We start from the raw sequence: 21,153 nt of genomic DNA on the forward strand, positions 1-21,153 counted from the left end.
AAAAAAAAAAAAAAAAAAAAAAAAAAAAAAAAAAAAAAAAATCACTGCCCTTGGGAAGGAATTCTTCATCCAGGCCTTTTGACAAATACAAAACTGAGACCCATTTAGCCACCTCTCAGTAAAGTTAACTAGAGATAAGTGAAAAATCAGATTTTAAGTACACTAATTAATTAAAAAATGAAACAAACCTACCAAGATAGGATTGTGCCTTTTCTATTAATTTTATGTTAAACAGTACTGATAAAGCCACTGCTTCCATGATTATTAATGGGAAGACAACACCAAGTTCGGCAATCCTGACTTCCCATGAGCTACAGAAGCTCCAGATTTTTTTTACTTGTTAATACTATCACAACATGAAACAGAAAAACACAGCAAAAATAAACACAGAAGTGCTCTAAAGATTACAATTTAAAATAGAACATAAACAAAACTAAACAAAAAAAACCCCACAGGATTTTTAAAAACAAATATAGCATTTATTTGATCATCCTAATTGTTATTGAACTGTTTAACCATCAGCAGTACTTCAAGCAGCTTCATATTACCTTACTTTAAATTGTATCTATTTAATTTCAGATTTTGTGCTTATGTTCTCATTTCATTGTTTTCACTCCATGCTTTTCCACATGCACCACAAATTGTTCTTTCTGCCAACAAACAGATCCTCCAAGAAATGATCTTGCAAAGGAGGACTTCCCTTACAAGTGAAAGCAGCCTCAAAGAACTAAGGGCACGCCAAAACAACTCCATTTAGTACCCTGACCAACAAATTAATTGTAAGTATTTCTGAAGGCAATCGGTTTATTCCACAATAGCAAACTCGAGTGTGAAAATAACGATTTAATCTCTAGGAATTATCAACACAGAGACTCCAAGTACTTGAAGAAGTACTTAAACAGAAAAAGGTACGAAAAAGAGACAAGACTACTTCGCCAAACGAACCAGCCGGCCAGGAAAAAGACACCTGCCTCCTTAGTAGCCTAAGGATCACCTCAGAACCACGGAATTTTTAGGGCTGAGGGACTTGTGGAGATCATCTAATCGAACCCACTCTCCCAAAGCAGGGTTCCCTAGAGCAGGTAACACAGGAGCGCATCCAGGTGGGTTCTGAATGTCTCCACAGACGGAGACTCCACCATCTCCCTGGGAAGCCTGTTTCATCACATGCCGAAGAAGCATTTACACAGGCCATAATTTGAGAGCGATGACGCAAAATACTACAGCTCTCGTTTTCTTTCCCTCCGTGGACACCCCTGAGCTGCGCTGTGGGTGCCGGAGCGCACACGGGGTGCGGAAGATTCTGGGGAAGGTACTGGGGAAGGTACTCACCGTGGGCACGCTGCGCCTGTAGGGCAAGGCCGACTGGGACAGGCCCTTTCTGCGGGAAGAAGCACATCAGACACTGAGCGCCCGAGCTGAGGGACTCGGCCTCTCGGCCGCGGCCCGAGCCTTCCCCACCCCGCCGCCATGTCCACACGGCCGCCCGCCTCCCCCGCTATCCCCACACGCGCCGGAGCGCTCCCGCAGCATCCCTCCCGCTCCCGCCCCCGCCCCGGTTCGCGGCGCCCCCCGACCCCCCCGAGCCGCCCCCGGGCGCGGCCCCGGCCGGGCCCTGCGGCTCACCCCGGAGCGTGCATGCGACCCATGATGGCGGCAGAGCGCGGAGAGAGGGAGCGGCCCCCCCGCGCTTCCGCAGGAAGCTGCGGCCCGGCCCCGCCCCCGGAGCGCGGCAGCCAATCAGCGGCCTCGGAGCCGCGCCGCGCGCGCCCCCTCAGCCGCCCCGCCCAGACCCCTTCCCGGCACAGAGCAGGCCACGCGTTGGGTTTTATTCCAGAATAGTGTTTAATGTACTTACAGGAGAGTTACGGAGTCACAGCGAGCCCGCCCGACGCGGGGCCATATTGTACATCTTTATTATCGTTTAATTAAAGTATTTGGTTCTTAGAGATACACAGACGGAGGGAGGCGCCCTGCTCTCGCTGCCCTCCGTCCCCCCTCTCAGGGAGCGCCCGGGCAAGGGGGGACACAGCGGGCCCCCCGAGGGAGCCCCGGCCTTAAGGCAGGTGACGAGGGGTTCTACACAACCCTACAGTTGTAAAAATAGAGAAAAGAGCGTTTACCAAAGATCGCACATGCGTCCAGAGACAGGCAGCTGTAGGTCGTACAAAGGCAGTAATAAAAAGGTCAGTGCAAAGTTGGAGGTTAGTAGAGGAAGAGGTCCTAGCGCAAGCTGCTGCTCTCGGATACCAACACAAGGTCTGGAGGAACAATTACACTTCTGGCTGCAGGTCAAACGGTGCATAAAAGATTTTTTTTTTCTTTTCATTAAACAAGATATAAAAAGCTGTTAAAACTACCTTTTCAAGCTACTTAGCACACCGGTAAATTCCATCCCAAGTATTTCCCTCTTTCACATCCATCTTGGTTTTTCTATATAGCATGGTAAATTCTTATTGCAACAATCAGGTTTTTTGTAATTGAGAATAGTGCAAAAGAGGTGCAAGCTTGGTGCTGGTCCTCTACACGTGGGGAGAGGCCAAGGCCAGATCCCACAGACAACATAAAATCCATGACCATAAAAAGCTCCAGCCAGTGACGATTTTGAAAAGGAAGGGAAAGGCACAAAATGAATTAAGCTATGAAGAAGATTAAATCAGAAGTCAGGACATGTGCTAACAATAATACAGTACTATACTTTTTTATTTTTTCAGTCCAGACAACTGTTAAAACTGCAAATCATTTTTTAAATGATTTTAGTTTAATTGTATTTTGTGCTGTAAGACACTGTGCTTTAGTAGCAAACTGCAAAAAAGGCAGTCCATATTGCTTTCATTTTATTTCACAATGGAACGTTTCACAAAAACAGTAGTCTACTTTCCTGTGTTTAAGTGACTTGTGATTCTAATGATGGAATGGAGTAAGTCTCAAAAGCATCAAGTGAGCAGGAAATATATCTAGTTAGTTATACAGTTTATTATTTACAGGCTATATACTAAATGAAAAATATGCAGAAGATGCCTACTACAACTGGGATTTGTTAGCGCCCACTAGTATTGGCCCAGTTTCTAACATTCAAGATATCATTAGCTTTTTAATTGCAATAATTCCTATGAAATTGGACCGTGAATCGTTTAGGCACCAGGAGATTCAAGTTTACTTCTCTCTTCTGTATTGAAGAGTGATTGGTCAGTAGCAGGGGAAGGAAAATTGGATTATAAAATAGGTTTTTAGTGTTGGGTAGACAGAAGGCTTTCCCCATATTGTGTCTTTGTTCATAGTTGCATATTTCACTTTAAATTTTGCTTCAAGATTTTGTACTAAAGAAGTGTGCAACTTTAGAGCTTTGTTTACACAGAACATGAACATCCTAAACCCCAAATAAGGTGAACAAAAAGGTGACACCTGTAGTGCAGAAAGGCCTAATTAAGGGCCTAATTAAATAGCCAGTGGTATTAACGGGAGATAGTGACATTTGCACTCCACTCTCACAATATATTCAAATCTAATGTTCCTTGGAATTAAGTATTTTAGTGGGAGTAGTTCTTACTGGGAGTGAGAAACAGTATTGCCGTGAACTGCTAAAGGAAAAAAAAAAAGCAGCCAAGTTCCTCTCTCAAAGCTGTTAACTGAACTAATTTCTGGCCTGCAATTCATCCAGCAGTGGTGCTTTTCAACTAGAGGCCACTCTTTCCCTGGAAGCACAAATGCAAATGCCACTTTGGATTAGTGTTTGAATCTGCTCCATTAATCACTGCAGTATTGAAAAGCTCTAGAAATTACAACAAAAACCCCCACTGAGAAGCTGGGCACATTTCCTACGGTACCACATTCAGCCAGTCTTCATTCAGTTTTTGGAGACCATGGGTAGAGAATGGGGAAGAAAAAAATGTATCTAAGTTGAACAAATTGTGAAGGTCAGTATACGTGATGCTATTTGTATGTAACACGTCTTGGGAAAAGGCTTCCAGTAGGACCCGCAAGGTATCAAATATGAGAATGTTCCCCCTTTATAAGGAGCTGAGAGTTAGTATGTATACATATTTAAATACCAGGAATGAGGTAAAAGAGAAGCATTTGAATTATAAGGCACCATTATTACAACTTCCACTATTGGCACTCACTCCAATAAGTCTTAGAGAAGCATGAATCTGGGATTAAATGTAACGCTAAGGAATTTTTCCAGCCCTTCAACCTTCACTTCTACAGGTGTGTGTGAAGCCACCAAAATTTTACCTGTTGCTGCTTCTGTGATGTCTCGTTAGTAGTGGGAATGTAATCCTAAAATACGCAATTCCTTTGATGTTCTCCAGCATCATGTCATGGATGACACAACAGCGGCAACAAATTAAAAGCAAAAATGCACTATATATCCACAGGCCTAATGATTGAGTTATGGTTCAACCAACCAGCATGGCCAAACTGCTCATCTTACTTTCACGGATGGTTTAAAAACCCCTTCCTTTACCCTCAACTCAAACGTTTACAAATGATGCTCTGATAACACCACATGGGTATAAACCAGGTTTTTTTGCAATCCTCCAAATTAGGCTACCTGAACATTGGTCCAATGTATCTGTTGAAATGGAGAGTCTCTTATTTTAAGATGTACAGGTTATCTTCAAGTAGGAAGATGCACAAAGCACAAGTGAATACAACTGTTCTGGTCTTGCTGAGGCGCAGCACTGAGTTCACAGATAGGGTACAGCAGTCAGTCGATACCAGCTAACAGTCTCCTTGCTCAGGTTGAAGTCCTTCAGTGGGAGTGTAATTCCACCTAGGAAGAAGTTCTCACGTAACGATTCTGCACTGAGCACACTTAACTGCAGCTCCCTCTGTTTCAGCGTCTCCATGCTATATCCACTGTACACGAGCTAGGAGGGAAGAAGTCAAGAATTTTCTAGTTAGGCAAAAGAAATTGCCCAAAGTGCCCTTTCTTCTGACTGCCCAGCCACTGACAGATGGCTGAACTGCACGTTGTGACCATTCAGTACGTCTGTTTCTCAGACAGTGGGCTGAAGGATATCCCTATTTTATTCTGTGCTCCCAATGTTAAGTATTTAAAAGAACTATTGTTTTTTGACTGAAGTACGGTTTACATGCCAAGACTCCTGAATTAATTTTTCTGCACATCATCAGTCAGTGAAACCAGGGCAGGGGAATTTTTAGTTTTAAGATTCCTTTCCTTCCTCCACATCACTCCTCAGAGTCAGTCTGAGAAATTTCTGCTTACTTTTAAGAGCACACTGACCTAACTCAGTTGCTTTATATTTAAACAGGGCACAAAGTTTTTCAAAACAGTTCCATTTCCATATATTTACAGATTTTTTAGACAATACTTAAATTACTGCTTAGAATATGAGATTATAGCAAGCTATAGCAAGTTACTACACTAATTTTAACTTGCCATTTCATTGAAAGTTGGGTTTCTTGTCTTCCGGGAGATTTTGGTTTTGCGTTTGGATGTTTTGTGCGTGTCTGGGAGTAAGTAAGTTTTCACATAGGGATTTGGATCTGCACCATCTTCTGTAACCTACGGCCAAAGAAACAAGACAAGTTAGAAAACTAATTAGTGCATAACTGCATATTTATTTTCAAGTGTCTAGACTTTGCAATCAAGCTAATCAAAAGCAGCAGTTAATTAAGCAGGCAGTCAGAAAATATAGAGGAAAAGAGAGAGTTTCACCATTCTTGCATCAATCTAAGTCAAGATGGTAATTGAGAAAATGGAAACAGTTTTTGGCAGTGAGTGCAGGGTCTCCACTTACCAGGTCTTTGATGTGCATCACCATGATAAATAGGGTGCTATTTCTATAGGATATGGATAGCTTCACTTCTCCTCCCACTTTGCCTGAGGTAGGACTTGATGGACTTGTATCTGGAATAACAGACATTTATTTCTTCTGTAATACTGGTACATTTTCATCACTACTACACTGCTTATCACATATAGTAAAAAATACAAGCCTTAGACCAAGGTCAGTTCCTGATTTTATTTCTAGTTCCCTAACACGGGCAAGGCTATGGGCTTTAAAGGTTTTTGGATTCTCTTGCAAGAACCAGCTTGGAGGTTTGGAGTGAAAACCTTAATAATTTAGTCAAGCCATAAACAAGCCCAAGTGATCACACACATTATTACAATTTTTGGTATGTACTTCCTTGAAACTCTATGTAGGCACATTAGGAAAGACAGTGATGCAGTTTTCAATTAGAGAAAACTACAGTTAAGTAAAAAACATATCAAAGATTCGCACTGTAAACACGTCATACTGTATCATCCAATTTATAAACATCCCTTACCTGCAGGTCTGGCTATTCCATCTATTCCTTCCACTTTGTCATCACGAAGTAATGGATGGAAAAAAGTATAAACAAGATCACACTAAAATTGGAAGAAATGTTACATGTTAGTTTAAGTGTTTAAAAGCGCCAAAACTTGAAAACTTGCATTTGATTTAAATTACGTGTACTCACTTCTGCCACCTCTGGAGAACTGTTCATCAGGCTCTGTATGTAGCTGTTGAGCTCCACTTTTCTTTTGGCTGCTACATCTTTGATATGTGTTCTTCCCAGCACCATCTTATTAGGAAAGCTACATGAGAAGAACAAAAAATAGCGTTTTCAGTTAATTTATCAGAAGTACGTACAGTAGCATTTCACCACCATTTCCATCCTGAAGTGCTCACATCCATTTTTTTCTGCCAATCCAGAGTGGAAACACAGCATGCCAACAGGTTATGACACTCCAGAAAGGCAAGGAAATACTTATAGGTAATTATTATATGTAACATGACACACAGACCAAAACACTGAGATGCTCCTCTGGATGTCCTCCTTAAAATTTATAACTGACTTCTCCCTTAATTGCCAACTATGAGGTCTAGTTTGCCCCTCAGCAGTTTTGTCTCCATTTCAAGCTATTTTTTCCTCCACCCAGCTGGGAGCAGTTTTGTTGCTTTTGCAATAGTGATGGGCAACTTAGGCACATACCCTGGTAACTTCCAAAGAGGAAAGAGAATGCCAAGTTTGTTGTGGAGCTCCTGGAACTCATCAAATGTTCGGAAGACAAATGTTGGCTCAACTTGCCCTTCTCTCAAAACTCTCACTACATAGATCTGCCCAAAACAGAAAAATAAAAGTAGTTTATATAAAAATATTATAAAATAACTTAACAATACAATTTTCTTAACAATCAACTCTTTCTCCTATAGTAATCCTTCTCCTGAATACATATCCCATTATTATATCCCTTATTCCAACATTTCCATTTCATAGTTAGAATTGTAAGCAGCCCTTAATGCAAAGTAACATCACATGGTCTTCCCATAAGGTAGACCCACAGCTGTCGGAGGATGATGAAGGTAGGGAAGACTGAGCTGTGTGCCCTCTCCCTTTGAAGACTCACTGGAAGTTCCTACCAGATACACAAAATGTTAACAATGGCGCAGGATTACATTGGCACATATATCTGTGGGCACAAAACTACCACAGAACCTTTCAGGTGTGATTTTTTTCAATTTAATTCCCTCCTGATTCTACAGGATTCCATTTTTAAAGTGACAATTTGGTGGGCAGATGCAAGTGCACTGCATTATACAAGAAGAATTTTTCAAAGTACTGGGGGTACAGTCCCAGGATACATTCACATTATTCAAAGGAAATGAAGTTTGAGAGGTGCACAGAAAATTCAACTCAGTGGGCCCATTTTATGGGTAGAGGAGTTAAATGTACTTTATGTAACTTTAAAAATCTAGGCAGAATCTAGACCACCCTAACAGTTTCCTGGAAGGGGCGAGGCTGTTTTGGCTCAGACCAGGAGTACTCAAATACATTTATTATACAGTGATTCAGTACAAAGCTCTTCACTTCCAGCTTTAGTCAGATTTGTTCTACCTTCCCTTCCCGGTGCCTTACCAGCTTAAGACATTTACAGCAAATACAGCTTGGAAAGAGATGTACACTTGCATCTATCACTATAGCTCACTTTTTTATAAAGTTCAGGGAAATGAACTAGAGCTTATTATTCCAGCCTAAAAAATAGCAGTATAGAAGTAAAACAAACAAACAAAAAAAAAAAAATCGAAGAAGGTTGCACATCTGCGTAGGAATACTAACATTACGTCTCAAAGTGTAACCCAGGTCTATTAAAATCCTGAAGGCAAATTGCAATGCTTGGTGTCTCTAGTAAGACTAAGAGTATAAGTGCATTAGTACAGGAAACAATGCTTTTCCTTAGGAGGAACAAATCAAACTTTAATGGAAGGTCAGACCAAAACCAGAGTGTCTGACTTAACGACTCCTACTCAGGAACAAGCCATTTTAAAGAAGGCAGCTACATAAGAGCCCGTGATCATGACTCAAATTCCCGTATTTTAAAATAATCTCCACCAACACTACTTCTGCTCTTTCTACTTCCTTCTAGATGCTTTTCAAGAGGTGTTTTCATTTTGAAGAATATTATGAGATGCTAGAAATGCCAGTCTGTACCCTAGCTGGTTGTACTGTTGCTGGTTGATCCTGGCCAGCAGCTCAGCACCCACACAGCTGCTTGCTTGCTCCCACCCCCTCACCAGTGGGACAGTTGGGAGAACAAGAGCAAGAGTGAGAAGATCTGTGGGCTGAGATAAAGACAGTCCTGGGGAGGGAGGGTGACGCAAGACAATCACCACAGCCCACAAGCAGAACCATGCTCAGCCAGTTCCCAAACAGCCACCTTGGAAGACAACCCCCTCCTGTCCCCTGCTTTCTTCCTCTACCCCCAGATTTATTGCAGACAGTGACATTATACACTCTGTGTACAATGACATTATACAATATTTCTCTGCCTGGTTTTGGTCAGCTGTCCCTGCTGTGTCTTGTTGGAAGAAAATACACCATTATCTTCCCTGAGTGTACGCAGCTCCCACATACTTACATAATGTTTATCTGGGTTGTATCTCTTCTGATACGTAAACACAGACACTTGTTTGATTCGGCCGTCTTGTTTGAGAGAATAGGTTTTAGCAGAAAATGACAGGATGGGCTCATCGTTAGAAGGCAGACCTGAGAAACGCAGCTGAGCCAAATTGTGAATGAAGAAATTGAACTTTGTGGCAACACTGCCCAGACTGGATTCGATCAGCCTGGAAAAAGAAAACATCAAAACACACAAAAGTGGTTCTGTCAATGCATCAGACTGAAGTCTAAGAAAAATAACCCCCTATTTCTTACTGACAAAGAAAAGATTTTTAAGAGTGATCAATGGGCTATATGAATAGTATCATATCAACACTTAATATGAGACTCAGTATCCAAACTTTGGAATAGGTTTTTATTGAAGAAGTGAAGGCTTTCCAGACTTGCATCCAACTCTAGAGCCCTGGAAAGACATGGACCTGCTGGAGCAGGTCCAGAGGAGGGCCACAGAAATTATGAGAAGGATGAACACCTCTCTTGAGAGAACAGTCTGAGAGAACTGGAGTTGTTCAGACTTGAGAAGGCTCTGGGGAGATCTTACTGTGGCCTTTCATGGGGAGGCCATTCCTACTTAAAGGGAGCTTATACAAAAGAAGGGGACAAACTTTTTAGCCAGACCTGTTGTGAGAGGACAAAGGATAAAGAATATGAGAGTAGATTCAGATCAGATATAAGAAATTTTTTTACAGTAAGAGTGGTGAAACACCAGAACAGGTTGCCCAGAGAGGTTGTAGATGACAGGACGGCTTTGAGGAGCCTGATCTAGTTGAGGATGTCCCGGTTCATTGCAGGGGGATTGGTCTTAGATGGCCTTTAAAGGTCCCTTCCAACCCAAACTTTTCTATGATTTTCAGTTGCATGCACACCACTGCAGTTTCCCCTTATATTTGAAGTGAAGTACAGTAACACTTTTCTAACATGTAGCAACATCTCAGTTACACTATATGCACTCCCTTTATACTGGAGCATCAGCCCTCCCTCCCCAGTGTGCAAAAGATTTCTCCAAGAGAAAACTTCTTTACAATGCTTTCCATCATATACTCTGCTATTAAATGATTTAGGATGTATTCAAAATGTAAGTGTTAAACAGCCAGACAGAATTATTTGCTCTCAGCACTTTAAACCAATTTTTCACACAACGTCACTCCTAAAATCTACGAGGTATTTTAGCACAAGCATTACTCTTATATAAAACTGGTCTTACTTATATAGTTAACTGTATTTTATGATTGTACAGTGTAACTGTTCAGCTTGTACAGACATGTTTGTGACCATTCCTAGCACGTTTTTTCCTATCAGAAATCTCCCATTAACAGGATGATACTGGGACATATTTTAGTTTTCACTTATCCAGTACCTTGTAAAGAAGATGGTGGCTTCTGCATCTGTTGTTTGCGGCTGGAGAGCATCCTGGACATACTTCAGGTCCTGAACCCCGCTTAGCTCTGGTAACCCAGAAGAAAGCATCTGCAAGAAATTGAAATTTAGTTTTAATGCAATAAACCCAATATGATTTTCTACTGAAATGATTAAGACCTAGACCCTCAAATACATATGTAGCTGCACTAAATTGCTAAACACTAACAGCAATAGACAACAATTACTTATAATCAGCAGTTATTCATTATTTCTGCTGAATTAAAAGCAGTTAGAACTCTTTGCAGTGTAATTTGTGGTATCATCTTAGTTTTATATCTTCTAGAAAGAGGTAGGCAGTAAAAAAGCTTAAAAAATTCCAAATAAAGCTTCCCAAAAAGTAGATCAGATGTTTCTGGCTTTTAAAAAAAGCCCGCATTAAGAGTTTCTCCAGCATAAAAAGCACAGTTTTTAATACAACCCAGCATGACAGATCTATCAAGTTTCAACTGAATGTGAAAAATGATTACCAATGACAGTAGGTTAAGGAAGAGGCTGGCATGCTTTCTGATCAAGTTGTAAGCTTGGCAGCAGAGATCCACGAACAGCTGAAAGCGAATTGTGGGTTTTTCCCCACCATTTATGACATAAGCCATATCTGATGTCAGCACAAAAGGAGCTCGATCCCTGTTCAAAAAGCACAGAATTCCTGAGTTCATCATAAGGTCTCTTCATTGTCATGTGTTTTCTGCTTCCCTCCATCCCCATCCTGAAGTAATGGCATTAAACATTCCATTACTGCTGTTTCATGGGTTTGGGTTGGGTTCCTCTCCCAAGTGCTGCTTCAGGTTACACAGCACTTACACATGGTACTGGACCTACAGCAGATCTCCCAGAGCAACACTTGGAAAAAAAAAAAATCACTTCATTCTCTACAATGCTTAGGTACAGAAGATACCTTTTAAAGCTACCAAACATCTGTGCATGTCCCAGAAACTTTCCAAAGTCGATGTGAAACATATGCCCAGTGTTCCGGAGCATTATGTTATCATTGTGACGGTCACAGATTCCCAGGACATACGTGGCTACACAGCATCCTGCACAAGAGTAGATGAAGTTTTCTGAAGCCTAGGAGGGAGAGAAAAGAAGTGAATTGAGATCAAATATCAGTGGAAAAACATAATTCATGTATTCAAGAGTCAATCTTGATGAGTGCAAAATCCAAGCCAGGCAAAACAGACGCTAAATTTGCTTTTTTTTCCCCAAACTGTTCTTCAAACAGATAGTTTTGCTAAAATCTCTAGATACCACACTTTTCAGCAAAAATGGTCATTTTGCTTTTTACGTAAATGAAAGAGGAAAGAAGAGTTGAAGACAAACCACAAAACTATGTTAGCAAAGAAAAGGGTACAAGACATATTCCCAATGTACTGTAATGGCATTATAGCCAAAAAAACAGTTTTAATTTTTGAATCTCTTGTGTACAAGAAGAGGCCACTGCTCCTGAACTACAATGAAGAGTGGCAACTATTCTCTCCTCTCTTAAATTTAAAGTACATTTTTTCTCTATCCAATAAAAACTCCTGATGAAAATCCTGAGAATCCATCTGGCTCCTTTTTATAGAGGGGATTTTCATTTGTTCTTTTTCAAGTATAGAAAAAAATTAAGTTTCCTAAATATACAAAAGAAAAGTTTCAATGGAAGACCTGGACTATGAATTTCATTCCTTCATCAGATGCTATTTAGCCCTTTTAAAAGAGCTGCAAAAAGAACAGTGCTAAAAAGTTACCTTTTCATACTCCTCCTCTGTAGGATTGTACTTTCGCAACCACTCTGCCAGAGGCTTGTCCTTAAAAGAACCTGTCACTCCATATTCCACTTGAATTTTCCTAAGTGTATCTGAAGCAGGAACAAGCTCTACCATGCCTTGATATAGAATAAAACAAAGCACATCTCCTTAAGTTATGTTGCATTTTTATTATTCAGTAGAAACTTTCCTAACAATGACGAATTTTACAGTCTTAGACCAACTCTTTCAAAATCCAGCTAGGTGTAAAAATAATTCTATTAGTCCCTAAGCATTTCCACAGACTATGGTACAAAGCAAACCATGAGACACATGTAGCTATCCAACTTAGCTTACTTTACTACCCCTAGTTACAGCTCCTAGAATGCACATTTAAGTTATACTTTGAATTATTAGTTTCTACCATATAAACTACTATTAGTCTAAATTGGGCAAAATACTTTGATGCTGACAATTCTCACACACTGACGCTGAATTAATGTAGTAACTTTATCTGCTGTCAATTGTTGAAACAGATGAGACAGTGGGCTTTATATGTGGCCTTACTTTGGAGATATAATTTACTAAAAATATTTGTATAGCTGAACTATAAAAGGAAAACATTTAGTTGGTTAACAGAATTTTTACTTCTATCTTGGCAAGAGCTACTAAAGGTACATCTGCAATTTACATCCATTTTACTTTTCCCCTTTAATCTTTTGAGTACTTTAAGGACACTAATATTAGTAAGAAAAAATAAGCTACATAAATCAAGTCATCATTCAGAGTAGGAGGAAAAGCGATCTGTTTCTCTAAAAAGCAAGTCTTACATAAATAGAAGCTTTTTGCTTAGTTTTGCCAACCTAAATTTCCATCTTTTCCATGTATTTAAGAGTTTTTGGTCATGATGTTCATCTGACTGAAGAAATATTTAAGTTATTGTTTATCCTCCTAAATATCTTTGATTTCTATTGGCCAGCTCTAGGGAATTAGCTAAAACTAGCAAAAAGCATGTTCAAGGTGCAAGGCAGTAGTTGCACTCAGAGTTCTCTGACCTACTTTCAAACCCCAGAGACAGCCAAAGAACTTTTACCAGCATATGACACTAATTCTGGGGGATAGTATGTGTGTGGGCATGGCAAGGACTGGTTTAAATTTTTCTTCTTTTTGCACGTTTCAGTACAAGAATGATACCCCTGACTAAATTGGAGCAGATTCCAAAAACTTCAGCATTTCAGTTTTGACTGGAATACTTTCACCACAATTAAACTTTCAGAATAAGGATTGCTATAGCACCATTATTTTCCTGTGTTGCAGTAAGAGCATCAAGAGCAACCTTGGCTTTCATCACTGTATTTGGTTTTTTGTACCACTGTTCATTGACAACAGAACACTCAAGAGAAGAAACACATTTAGATGCCACTCAGCCATCAGGAAATTCAGAACAATCTAACTTGTTATACTCTCAGATACTAAAGTTCCTTGCAGTGGAACTGTTCCTTGGCACCTTCTGCCCAGAAGTTTTTCACTATCAGTGTGACAAGAAATTGAAGTGGGGGAGCAAAGATTAAAGGCGACATCTGGTTTAGCACCTCTGTCTTTTCCAGTTGAGAGACACTTGAAGATAACCATCCGTAGATCCAGTCCCTCCTGCAGCCAGATCTTATCCATAATCTTAATCATTTGTAAAGCCAACATATCTTGTCTCAGATCTTCTCCAACCTTAAATGGAAAAATAAAAGTTAACCAGAGAATTATTATTCTCTTTAATAAGCTTAAAAGAAAAACAGGCTACAATTAAGCTTTCACATGTGGTAGACTCTTATGTTTTATGGCCTGTTCACATGTTGCTTTCTAGATACACAGGAGCAAACTCATGGAATAAGCTTATTGGTCTGTGCTAAAATTAATTGATACCAATGAAATAGTGATTATCGTTCAGCTTCTTTTCTCCAATACACATGTAAGGCCTACCTTAAACATCACGTTAATTTCTTCTCCCAGAGGGTCAGCATTTATCAGTGCAACTTTGAGTGGTACTGCATTGGAGCTGAAGAAAGAACACGCCTGCAAGTAGATTTAGTGTTAATGGTCAGAAAGGACTATTCCTGCTAACCCAGAAAACGAGATATTCTGACAACAAGCAGGTTCGACACACAATGTGGCTATTCAGACTTTCAACATTTCAATTGTGGTGAATACGTGCTTCCTTTGAATAACGAGCCCGTTGGCTGTTATTTGTTGAATTCTTGTACAAAAGCCAATATTGCTGCACAGTGATGCTTTATACATTCTGAAGGGAAGAGTGAATAAAACATGAATAAATATTTTATCAGCAGGTTTTGTTGAAACCTAGAAGATGTATTAAAAGTGTGTATTTGTGTGTTTCACAGGATTTTCTCATTTATCTGCTTACAAGCCGCTGCTCATGATTTAATAGTTACAGTAGAGAAGGAAAGCGAGACGAGCTGTCTCTCCAACACAGGATTAGTTCAAGCGTTAACAGACCTTTAGGTTTTCAGTCATGCATGATGATATAATCAAGACTGTGGTTGAGCAGATATTGTCAAGCCTTGCAGAGTTCTGGAAAAATAATTTACCTGCTTCTCGTACATTATTACTTGCTGGGCCTTCACAATAAAATAAAGCTACTGCCTCCCTGACCCTGCCCAGCATCTCTGGACACAATCAGTAACAGGTAGTTTTGCATGTTTCACAGTATTACTCATTGCTTGAACTTTATATTCTTGGTCAATTTCCTCTTTTGATTACTAATGCACACAGGACTTTTTCATGCACTTTGAGTGGTCCCTTGGTTTGCTATAACCAGGATTGCTGGTCTCAAGAGACAGGCTCTGAAGATTTAATAAGTTATTACAGATATATGTCTATATTTTTTAACACAAGTGCCTTTGTCAGTTTTACACTGTATTTGTACACATTTTATCTTTGCTCAGCTAATTTTGCTGCCTTATTCAATCAGAATTTTTGACTAAACCCCATCTCCACAGCATAAAGAGCTTTCAAGCACTTCAAGTGTTTTTTTTTCATTTGTACAAGCTTTACCTAGTCGTAATTTTTACAAAAGGGTTTCGAAACCCTGAATGTGCAGTACCTTAATATTTAACTCTTTTGCCACAAGACTGGGATTGAGAGGCAAGCGGCATTTGTTCTTCAAGAAAAATAACTGCACACGCTCCATGCCATTTTGCAAGGCAACCTGCAGACAAAAGAGAAAATTCAGCTGACATTTTCTTAACTGAAGCATCTACAGAAAACTTCTGGACAAAGCTACCCTGAAGCCACTATTTCAACTCCTCAATGTCAAAGGAATGCTAGAAACTACAGCTGCTGCCTTAGCTATTAAAAATACCTAAGCCTAGCAATGTAACACCCATCACACATGTTCGTGGGGGGGGTTTTTGACTGAACCAGATGACAGCATCCCACTCTATCAAACTGTAAGCTCTATTATTAGCACAAAAACAGATATCCCATTCTTTTGCATAATGGGATCATTTTTCAGCAATAATTGGTTTAAATTCATTTCCAGTTTATCATACACAGAAACCATCCTACTTTCTTACACTATCACCTCACCAACATACATTTCAGATGACAAACTTGACAAAAACATCAACTTCATTAAGCTTTGCAGAGCAATAGGTTCATAAATCTTCCTATGCATTTACATATCACTTTGAACTTAGACTAAAAAGACAATTAAGTGGATTAGTTTCAAATTAAAAATATATACACACCTGCCGAGCAGATCCACTCGTTTGCTTTACTCTTTCTGCTACCATTCCAAAGAGCTGCACTAGCCTGGTCTGCTTCTCCAGCTCTTCCCTCAGCCTTTTCCCACAGACTGAAAGAAAAGCTCCAAGAATTTGCTCATACCTTACACCAAACTTTGTATCATACAGTGTATCCTTAAGAAGCCTGAAATAAAGGATTTAAGTTAATTTTTCCTAAGGAATATACAGCAAACAATGCAATATTAAGACATTAAAATATTTTAATGAATCAGTACTACATATGTCTGAAGTTACTGATATACAGGATAGAAAAGGCAAGAAGTTTGTGCTTTGTAGAGGCACCATGTATTCTTTCATTAAAAAAAACCAAAACAGCAACCAGGATCTACATTCTGTATAATCACCATTCATAACAGTCATTGTTATGTTATTAAATGATGATGTTAAGAAGGATCTTTTTTTTCTGGCAATATTAATCTTGTGGCACACACATTACACAAGCAGTGGAACAAAAAGCCCCTTACCAGTACAGGTAGTGTGCAATCCGAATGCTTCCCAGTGCCCGAGCCAAAAGAAATTTCACAAGGGCACTGTCAAGGTAGGTTTCATACTTCAATGCCTAAACACAATGAAAATTACATAAATCAAGTCTGGATTTAACTCTTGATGAAGACAAATTTTGTGACTAATGCACAGACAGAATCACCACAAGTGCTTTGGACAGGCACAAAGTGATTATTTATTCAAATTGTTTCCTCTACTGTGCATTACAGTCAGAGGCACACAACTGCACTTCTGCTATTAGCCAGCAGCAATTCCTTTGGGTTTTCAAGAGCCATAAAAATTCAAACTCCTGTGTAGGCAGGAAGTCTTACCTGTACAAACTGAGGGAGGAAATCTGTTAACTCATCATCACTCAATGTCTCTATCCAGTTCACAGCTGTATTTCGTACTTCCTGATCAGCAAACCTAGAAAGCCACCACAAATCTACATTAAGTTTTCTCTGTTCATGTAAGATTTTTTTCTTAGTCTTTTTTTTGAGATCAGCTAGATAGAAAAGCAACCATATATAATCCGTAAAAGCTCAATAAGGGAACTACAAGTACAAGGCCCTTCATCACATAAGGTGCAACCGCACATGCATGTTTAGGACAAACACAGTCAAAACCTCTCAAAACTCTGTCTCAATAAACTCCTGTCCTGTTGCATGTTAAACTTCAGAAACCTAACCACTGTTGCTGTGCTTTCACTACATGACTTGGTTAAACCTACATCAATAAAGTAAGCCGGGGTTCTTTGAAATTTTAAGAACACTTAACTTTTACCACAAGAAATTCAGCAATATTTTTCCACAGAACACCATTCCAGGATCTTCTACCAAAGAAGAGTCATTTAATGCTCAACAAAACACAGAGAGTTTATTTACAGCAGTTTTCTTACTTTGAATCAAGTAGTTCTAGTGCAGCTAAGGGTGATAAAGGAGGCCACCGCTGAAGTAACGAATATATTTCTGGAAGACTTGCCCAGTCCCAGTGAGGGGCACTAACCAGGATTTTTGGTAGGCTGTTAGTATGGCTGTGACAATAATGTCTCTTCTCCCACAAAAATTCTTTATCTTCTTTCGACAGCCTGCAGACAAGAGCATTTCAGTTGATAGTGCACATGAAAAACCATCACCTGGAATAACCCCAATGCCACTGATTGTTGTATTCATACAGATAATTTAACACACAGAATGGAATGACATTGAAATGACTGTTCCCTCCACAAAAGTCAAAACAAGAAGCCAAATAAAGTTTCAAACCTTAAGGAAACAATTCAAAGTTCAAAGTTATAATTTGGGCAGGACAAAATTAAGTTTTAGTATAATCTGAAATAAATCAAAAACATTAATGTTAGTTTGGTGCCGATCAGTAGGAAAGGTTGCCAGAAAAGCTTCCATGGCACATGAACAGCCACCGCTGAGACTGCCACTGAGAAACTGCCAGGCAGGAGCAGGTGACTGTAACATGCAGGCAAAGGAGCAGCAATCTTGTAGCAAGAAAACTATTATAGCACCAGCCCCGGAAAACACAAGGAAATTCATTAAGTCAGTACCATTATTTCACATGTTTAACTCAACCTCTTGTTTAAGTCTCTAGAGGTCTTCAAAATATTTTAAAAAAGATATTACAGAAACTTAAGAATATATAAGCATTCCATGCCCTAGCTACAAATTGTCATGTGCAAAAAGAGCCCAGCTAGCAGAGATGGATGTACCCAATAGTGCTATCCTTGGAGAGAATGGCAAGGAGACGTTCTCTCGATGGTTTTTCTAATGTTTCTACAGAAAGATGCACAGTAGTCTTTGCAGCTTGAGGAATTTTATATTCAATATCAAACGCATGGGATGGGAAGTCAATCTGAAAAAAAAAAAAAAAAAGAAAAAAGATGATGTAAGTCCTTAAGCACAGTAGAGAAAGCAATGTCAGATGTTTGGGAACCTGAACTCTTTAATTCTACAAGTGTAACAGTCTTCAGATACTGTTTGCTGAGTAATTTTTTCCATCTCAATTCTACATAACTACGGTTCCTAAACGTACAGCTGTGTTCTTGCACAATGCAGTGGTTGCAGCACTCCTCAGAAGAGAAGTGAGAATGCTTAGAGCAGAGATAATCACAGAACTGTTCAAACCCACACCAGTGGCTTCCAGCCAAGCACCGACTCAGGCCATGTTTTGGGACTGCTGAGCCATGCCTAGTAAGGCACTTTCTCTTTGGAGGGAAATTTGGACTCTGAACTGAGAAAGAGAGGTGCTTATGTTCTGTAAAGGAACTGGAATTGCTACTGCTTGTAGTGGTAGCTTGTCCACACAGTTCCCATCTCAGCACACATTTCTATGGATTGCTTTCAAAAACGTTCCCTCCCAGTACTGACAGCATGTAATGCCAAGCACCTCTGATTTCTCTTACTTCCAGACAGTTACTCAGTAACAGATTTGTAGAGACTTCCAGAAGCTTCCCATTCTTTGCCCTTACAGTTTAGTAATCACTATTCTATACTGACTTTGAAACACTTTGTAGCAGTACTTTCCCTCTCCACAAAACATTAATCTAATATGACCTGCAAGTCCCAATATTCAAACAAACCAGAGCAAATCAGAATTATGTACAACCTGCAATACTATTCTTTCCATGTTTCCTTTCTTACTGGTTGTCCCTGACACATGATGTGGATGTGAAGAGGTCCACAGTTGCAAGAGCTTCGTCCCACAAGTTAACAATCTGAGAAAAAAACATGTGCAGGTCTTAGTATCACAGTCCATTTACTTCACCAAGACATGAGTCGTCAAATGAATTTATTTATTTTCACTGGCTGTTGTCTGTACTTTAAGTGCTTTAAAGGGCTGCACACAACTTTTAGGTGGAAAAGGCAAAGGAAAAAGTTCAGTGTTGACACAATTGACACAGATAAATTACGGGCTGCCTGTTCTTTAAGTCAGAAAAGGAATACTTTTGCCTCTGAGGAAAAAACTGAACACAAACACACACACCACCACACTCTTCTTAGCTTCTAGAAAAGAGGCCCAGGCATATGAATCTTATGGGCATCACCATTTGCTTGGACTTCCCACATTACCAGATTTTGCAAGGGCCTATCAAATGACATCTGCATTTGCCAGTGTATTCCCAACATTAATACAATTTCCAACTGCAGCAGTAGGGCACAACTGAAAACACTTCATAAATCAATTAAGTGTTGAATGTTAGGTAGAGAAAACTTCTATCAGTCTTTTAAGATCAAAATGTTACTCAAAAGACTGCTTGAAGGCCAAGCCTTAAGTATATTTTAAAAGATGTTTTAGGGTTTGTATTTATTTCAAATAAGGAACAGGTTGTTATATGTAAATATTGATTAGCTAGGAGCTTATCATGCCAATAAAGACTACCAAATTGTGCCACTAAAGCACAACTGAACAGCTTATTCTTTTTAATAATTATCCAGTTCAATACTGCCTTGTGTCTCATCCACAAGTAATGACGTTTTAAGCCACTCCACATGCACTTCAGCCGGAGGAATTTTAACTTGGCTATGGATTCTTCCAAAACACATACATGACCAGTTTTATTCTCCCTGTATTTTAGTTAGTTCCAAGTTTCAGCTCCTGCCTGTCATTGATTCTATTTTCAACTGTAACTGGAATATTTGGCTACTATCTTTAATTATCTAGGTCTGGATTTAATTTATGTGGACTGCAAGTGGATTAGACTACTAAGCATCTTTACAGCTGCTATATACAGGCCACTCAGCAAGCTCTGGCATAACACACACCATTGTAGTGGTCTGCATAAACAGAAAATACAGTTTTCTCCCCAGACTAACTCCTATGAGAATACCATGCAGCATGAAGACAAGATAAATTTGCAGATCAAATCAAAAGCTGTGTTTCCAAATACTGTGAAATGTGGTATTTAGATAGGAGACTGAAATGTAACACTTAAACAGAAGGTTGAAATAAGCATCCTTTATGAAAGGAATCCAAGCTTTGGTGGAGACTGAAAGCAGCTGCAGGCCATCTTTGCAATGCAGGAAATCCTAAACTGTGACACCCTCAAACTGTTGGAATCATCACCAGACAAAAAAGAAAGCAGAACAAGTGAAGTAAAAATCCAGAACCAGAGGACGCAGCCCACGAAACAGCCACAAGCAACGCACAGCAGTGACTGTCCAGGAAAGATCTGCTGCCTTTCTTCAGCTTTGCTTGACAATTTAAGCTTCCAGTAAGACCTAGAACTCAGCAGCACAGATAAATAGGAAACCTAAAGCATAAATGCAGAAGCTGTTTTGCAATGGTGTGATCACTTCTGCAACATGATGTCTAATTTGGGCACCTGTGGTTCGAGTCTACTGGTTAATGTCTCACTGAGTAGCTGCCCAAGTGATAAGCATTTTGGAATGCACTTTGTAATCAAAGTTGGAAGCACAAAGCAACTTGAACCAATCCAGAAACACTCAGCTTAGGAAAGTTACAGCAGGCTTTTCATTCTTAGTGAAAAACATGTAACAGCATCCAGCAGCTGTATTTGAAGGAAAGCCAGTTCAAAATACAAATATGGCACAAATTTAACACACTTGTTAATCATCCCTTTATTTTAATTGTTTAAAATAAATCCAGCTCTGAATCAAAGGGAATAATTTCAGAATATTCTGGGATATAATCATCCAAACAAATATTCAACTTCCTCCAGCAGTTAAGTTTTTTCACCCAGTTAGATGGAAATCCTACCACACAGGACCACGTTTTGTCCTCTATTT

General features: G+C 39.6%; 2 protein-coding genes across 3 annotated transcripts in view; both read right to left on the minus strand.

Annotated features, from left to right (window-relative positions):
• RPS13 (ribosomal protein S13) overlaps positions 1 to 1,702 on the minus strand; it is a 4,556-nt gene extending 2,854 nt beyond the window's left edge. The window contains exons 1-2 of the mRNA XM_042038678.1: positions 1,627 to 1,702; positions 1,333 to 1,381 (exon numbers count right to left, since the gene is read on the minus strand). Of these exons, the coding sequence (XP_041894612.1) occupies positions 1,333 to 1,381; positions 1,627 to 1,649 (72 nt within the window). The 5' untranslated portion in view covers positions 1,650 to 1,702. The remainder of the gene's footprint in view (positions 1 to 1,332; positions 1,382 to 1,626) is intronic.
• Positions 1,703 to 1,826: 124 nt separating this feature from the next.
• Positions 1,827 to 21,153, minus strand: part of PIK3C2A (phosphatidylinositol-4-phosphate 3-kinase catalytic subunit type 2 alpha) — a 39,331-nt gene continuing 20,004 nt past the window's right edge. For both annotated transcript variants that reach the window (XM_042038309.1, XM_042038308.1), the window contains exons 13-32: positions 19,013 to 19,121; positions 18,117 to 18,259; positions 17,298 to 17,486; positions 16,732 to 16,825; positions 16,381 to 16,475; positions 15,860 to 16,040; positions 15,214 to 15,318; positions 14,073 to 14,165; positions 13,691 to 13,820; positions 12,102 to 12,238; positions 11,270 to 11,439; positions 10,842 to 10,998; positions 10,313 to 10,422; positions 8,915 to 9,122; positions 6,991 to 7,115; positions 6,475 to 6,592; positions 6,301 to 6,382; positions 5,769 to 5,878; positions 5,408 to 5,533; positions 1,827 to 4,874 (exon numbers count right to left, since the gene is read on the minus strand). In XM_042038309.1, coding sequence (XP_041894243.1) covers positions 4,692 to 4,874; positions 5,408 to 5,533; positions 5,769 to 5,878; positions 6,301 to 6,382; positions 6,475 to 6,592; positions 6,991 to 7,115; positions 8,915 to 9,122; positions 10,313 to 10,422; positions 10,842 to 10,998; positions 11,270 to 11,439; positions 12,102 to 12,238; positions 13,691 to 13,820; positions 14,073 to 14,165; positions 15,214 to 15,318; positions 15,860 to 16,040; positions 16,381 to 16,475; positions 16,732 to 16,825; positions 17,298 to 17,486; positions 18,117 to 18,259; positions 19,013 to 19,121 — 2,665 coding nt within the window. In that variant the 3' untranslated portion in view covers positions 1,827 to 4,691. The remainder of the gene's footprint in view (positions 4,875 to 5,407; positions 5,534 to 5,768; positions 5,879 to 6,300; positions 6,383 to 6,474; positions 6,593 to 6,990; positions 7,116 to 8,914; positions 9,123 to 10,312; positions 10,423 to 10,841; positions 10,999 to 11,269; positions 11,440 to 12,101; positions 12,239 to 13,690; positions 13,821 to 14,072; positions 14,166 to 15,213; positions 15,319 to 15,859; positions 16,041 to 16,380; positions 16,476 to 16,731; positions 16,826 to 17,297; positions 17,487 to 18,116; positions 18,260 to 19,012; positions 19,122 to 21,153) is intronic.

Source organism: Corvus kubaryi, unplaced genomic scaffold (genome assembly GCF_017639235.1).
Source record: "Corvus kubaryi isolate FWS band 111438036 unplaced genomic scaffold, C.kubaryi_AGA036_p1.0 37392, whole genome shotgun sequence".
Taxonomy (NCBI): domain Eukaryota; kingdom Metazoa; phylum Chordata; class Aves; order Passeriformes; family Corvidae; genus Corvus; species Corvus kubaryi.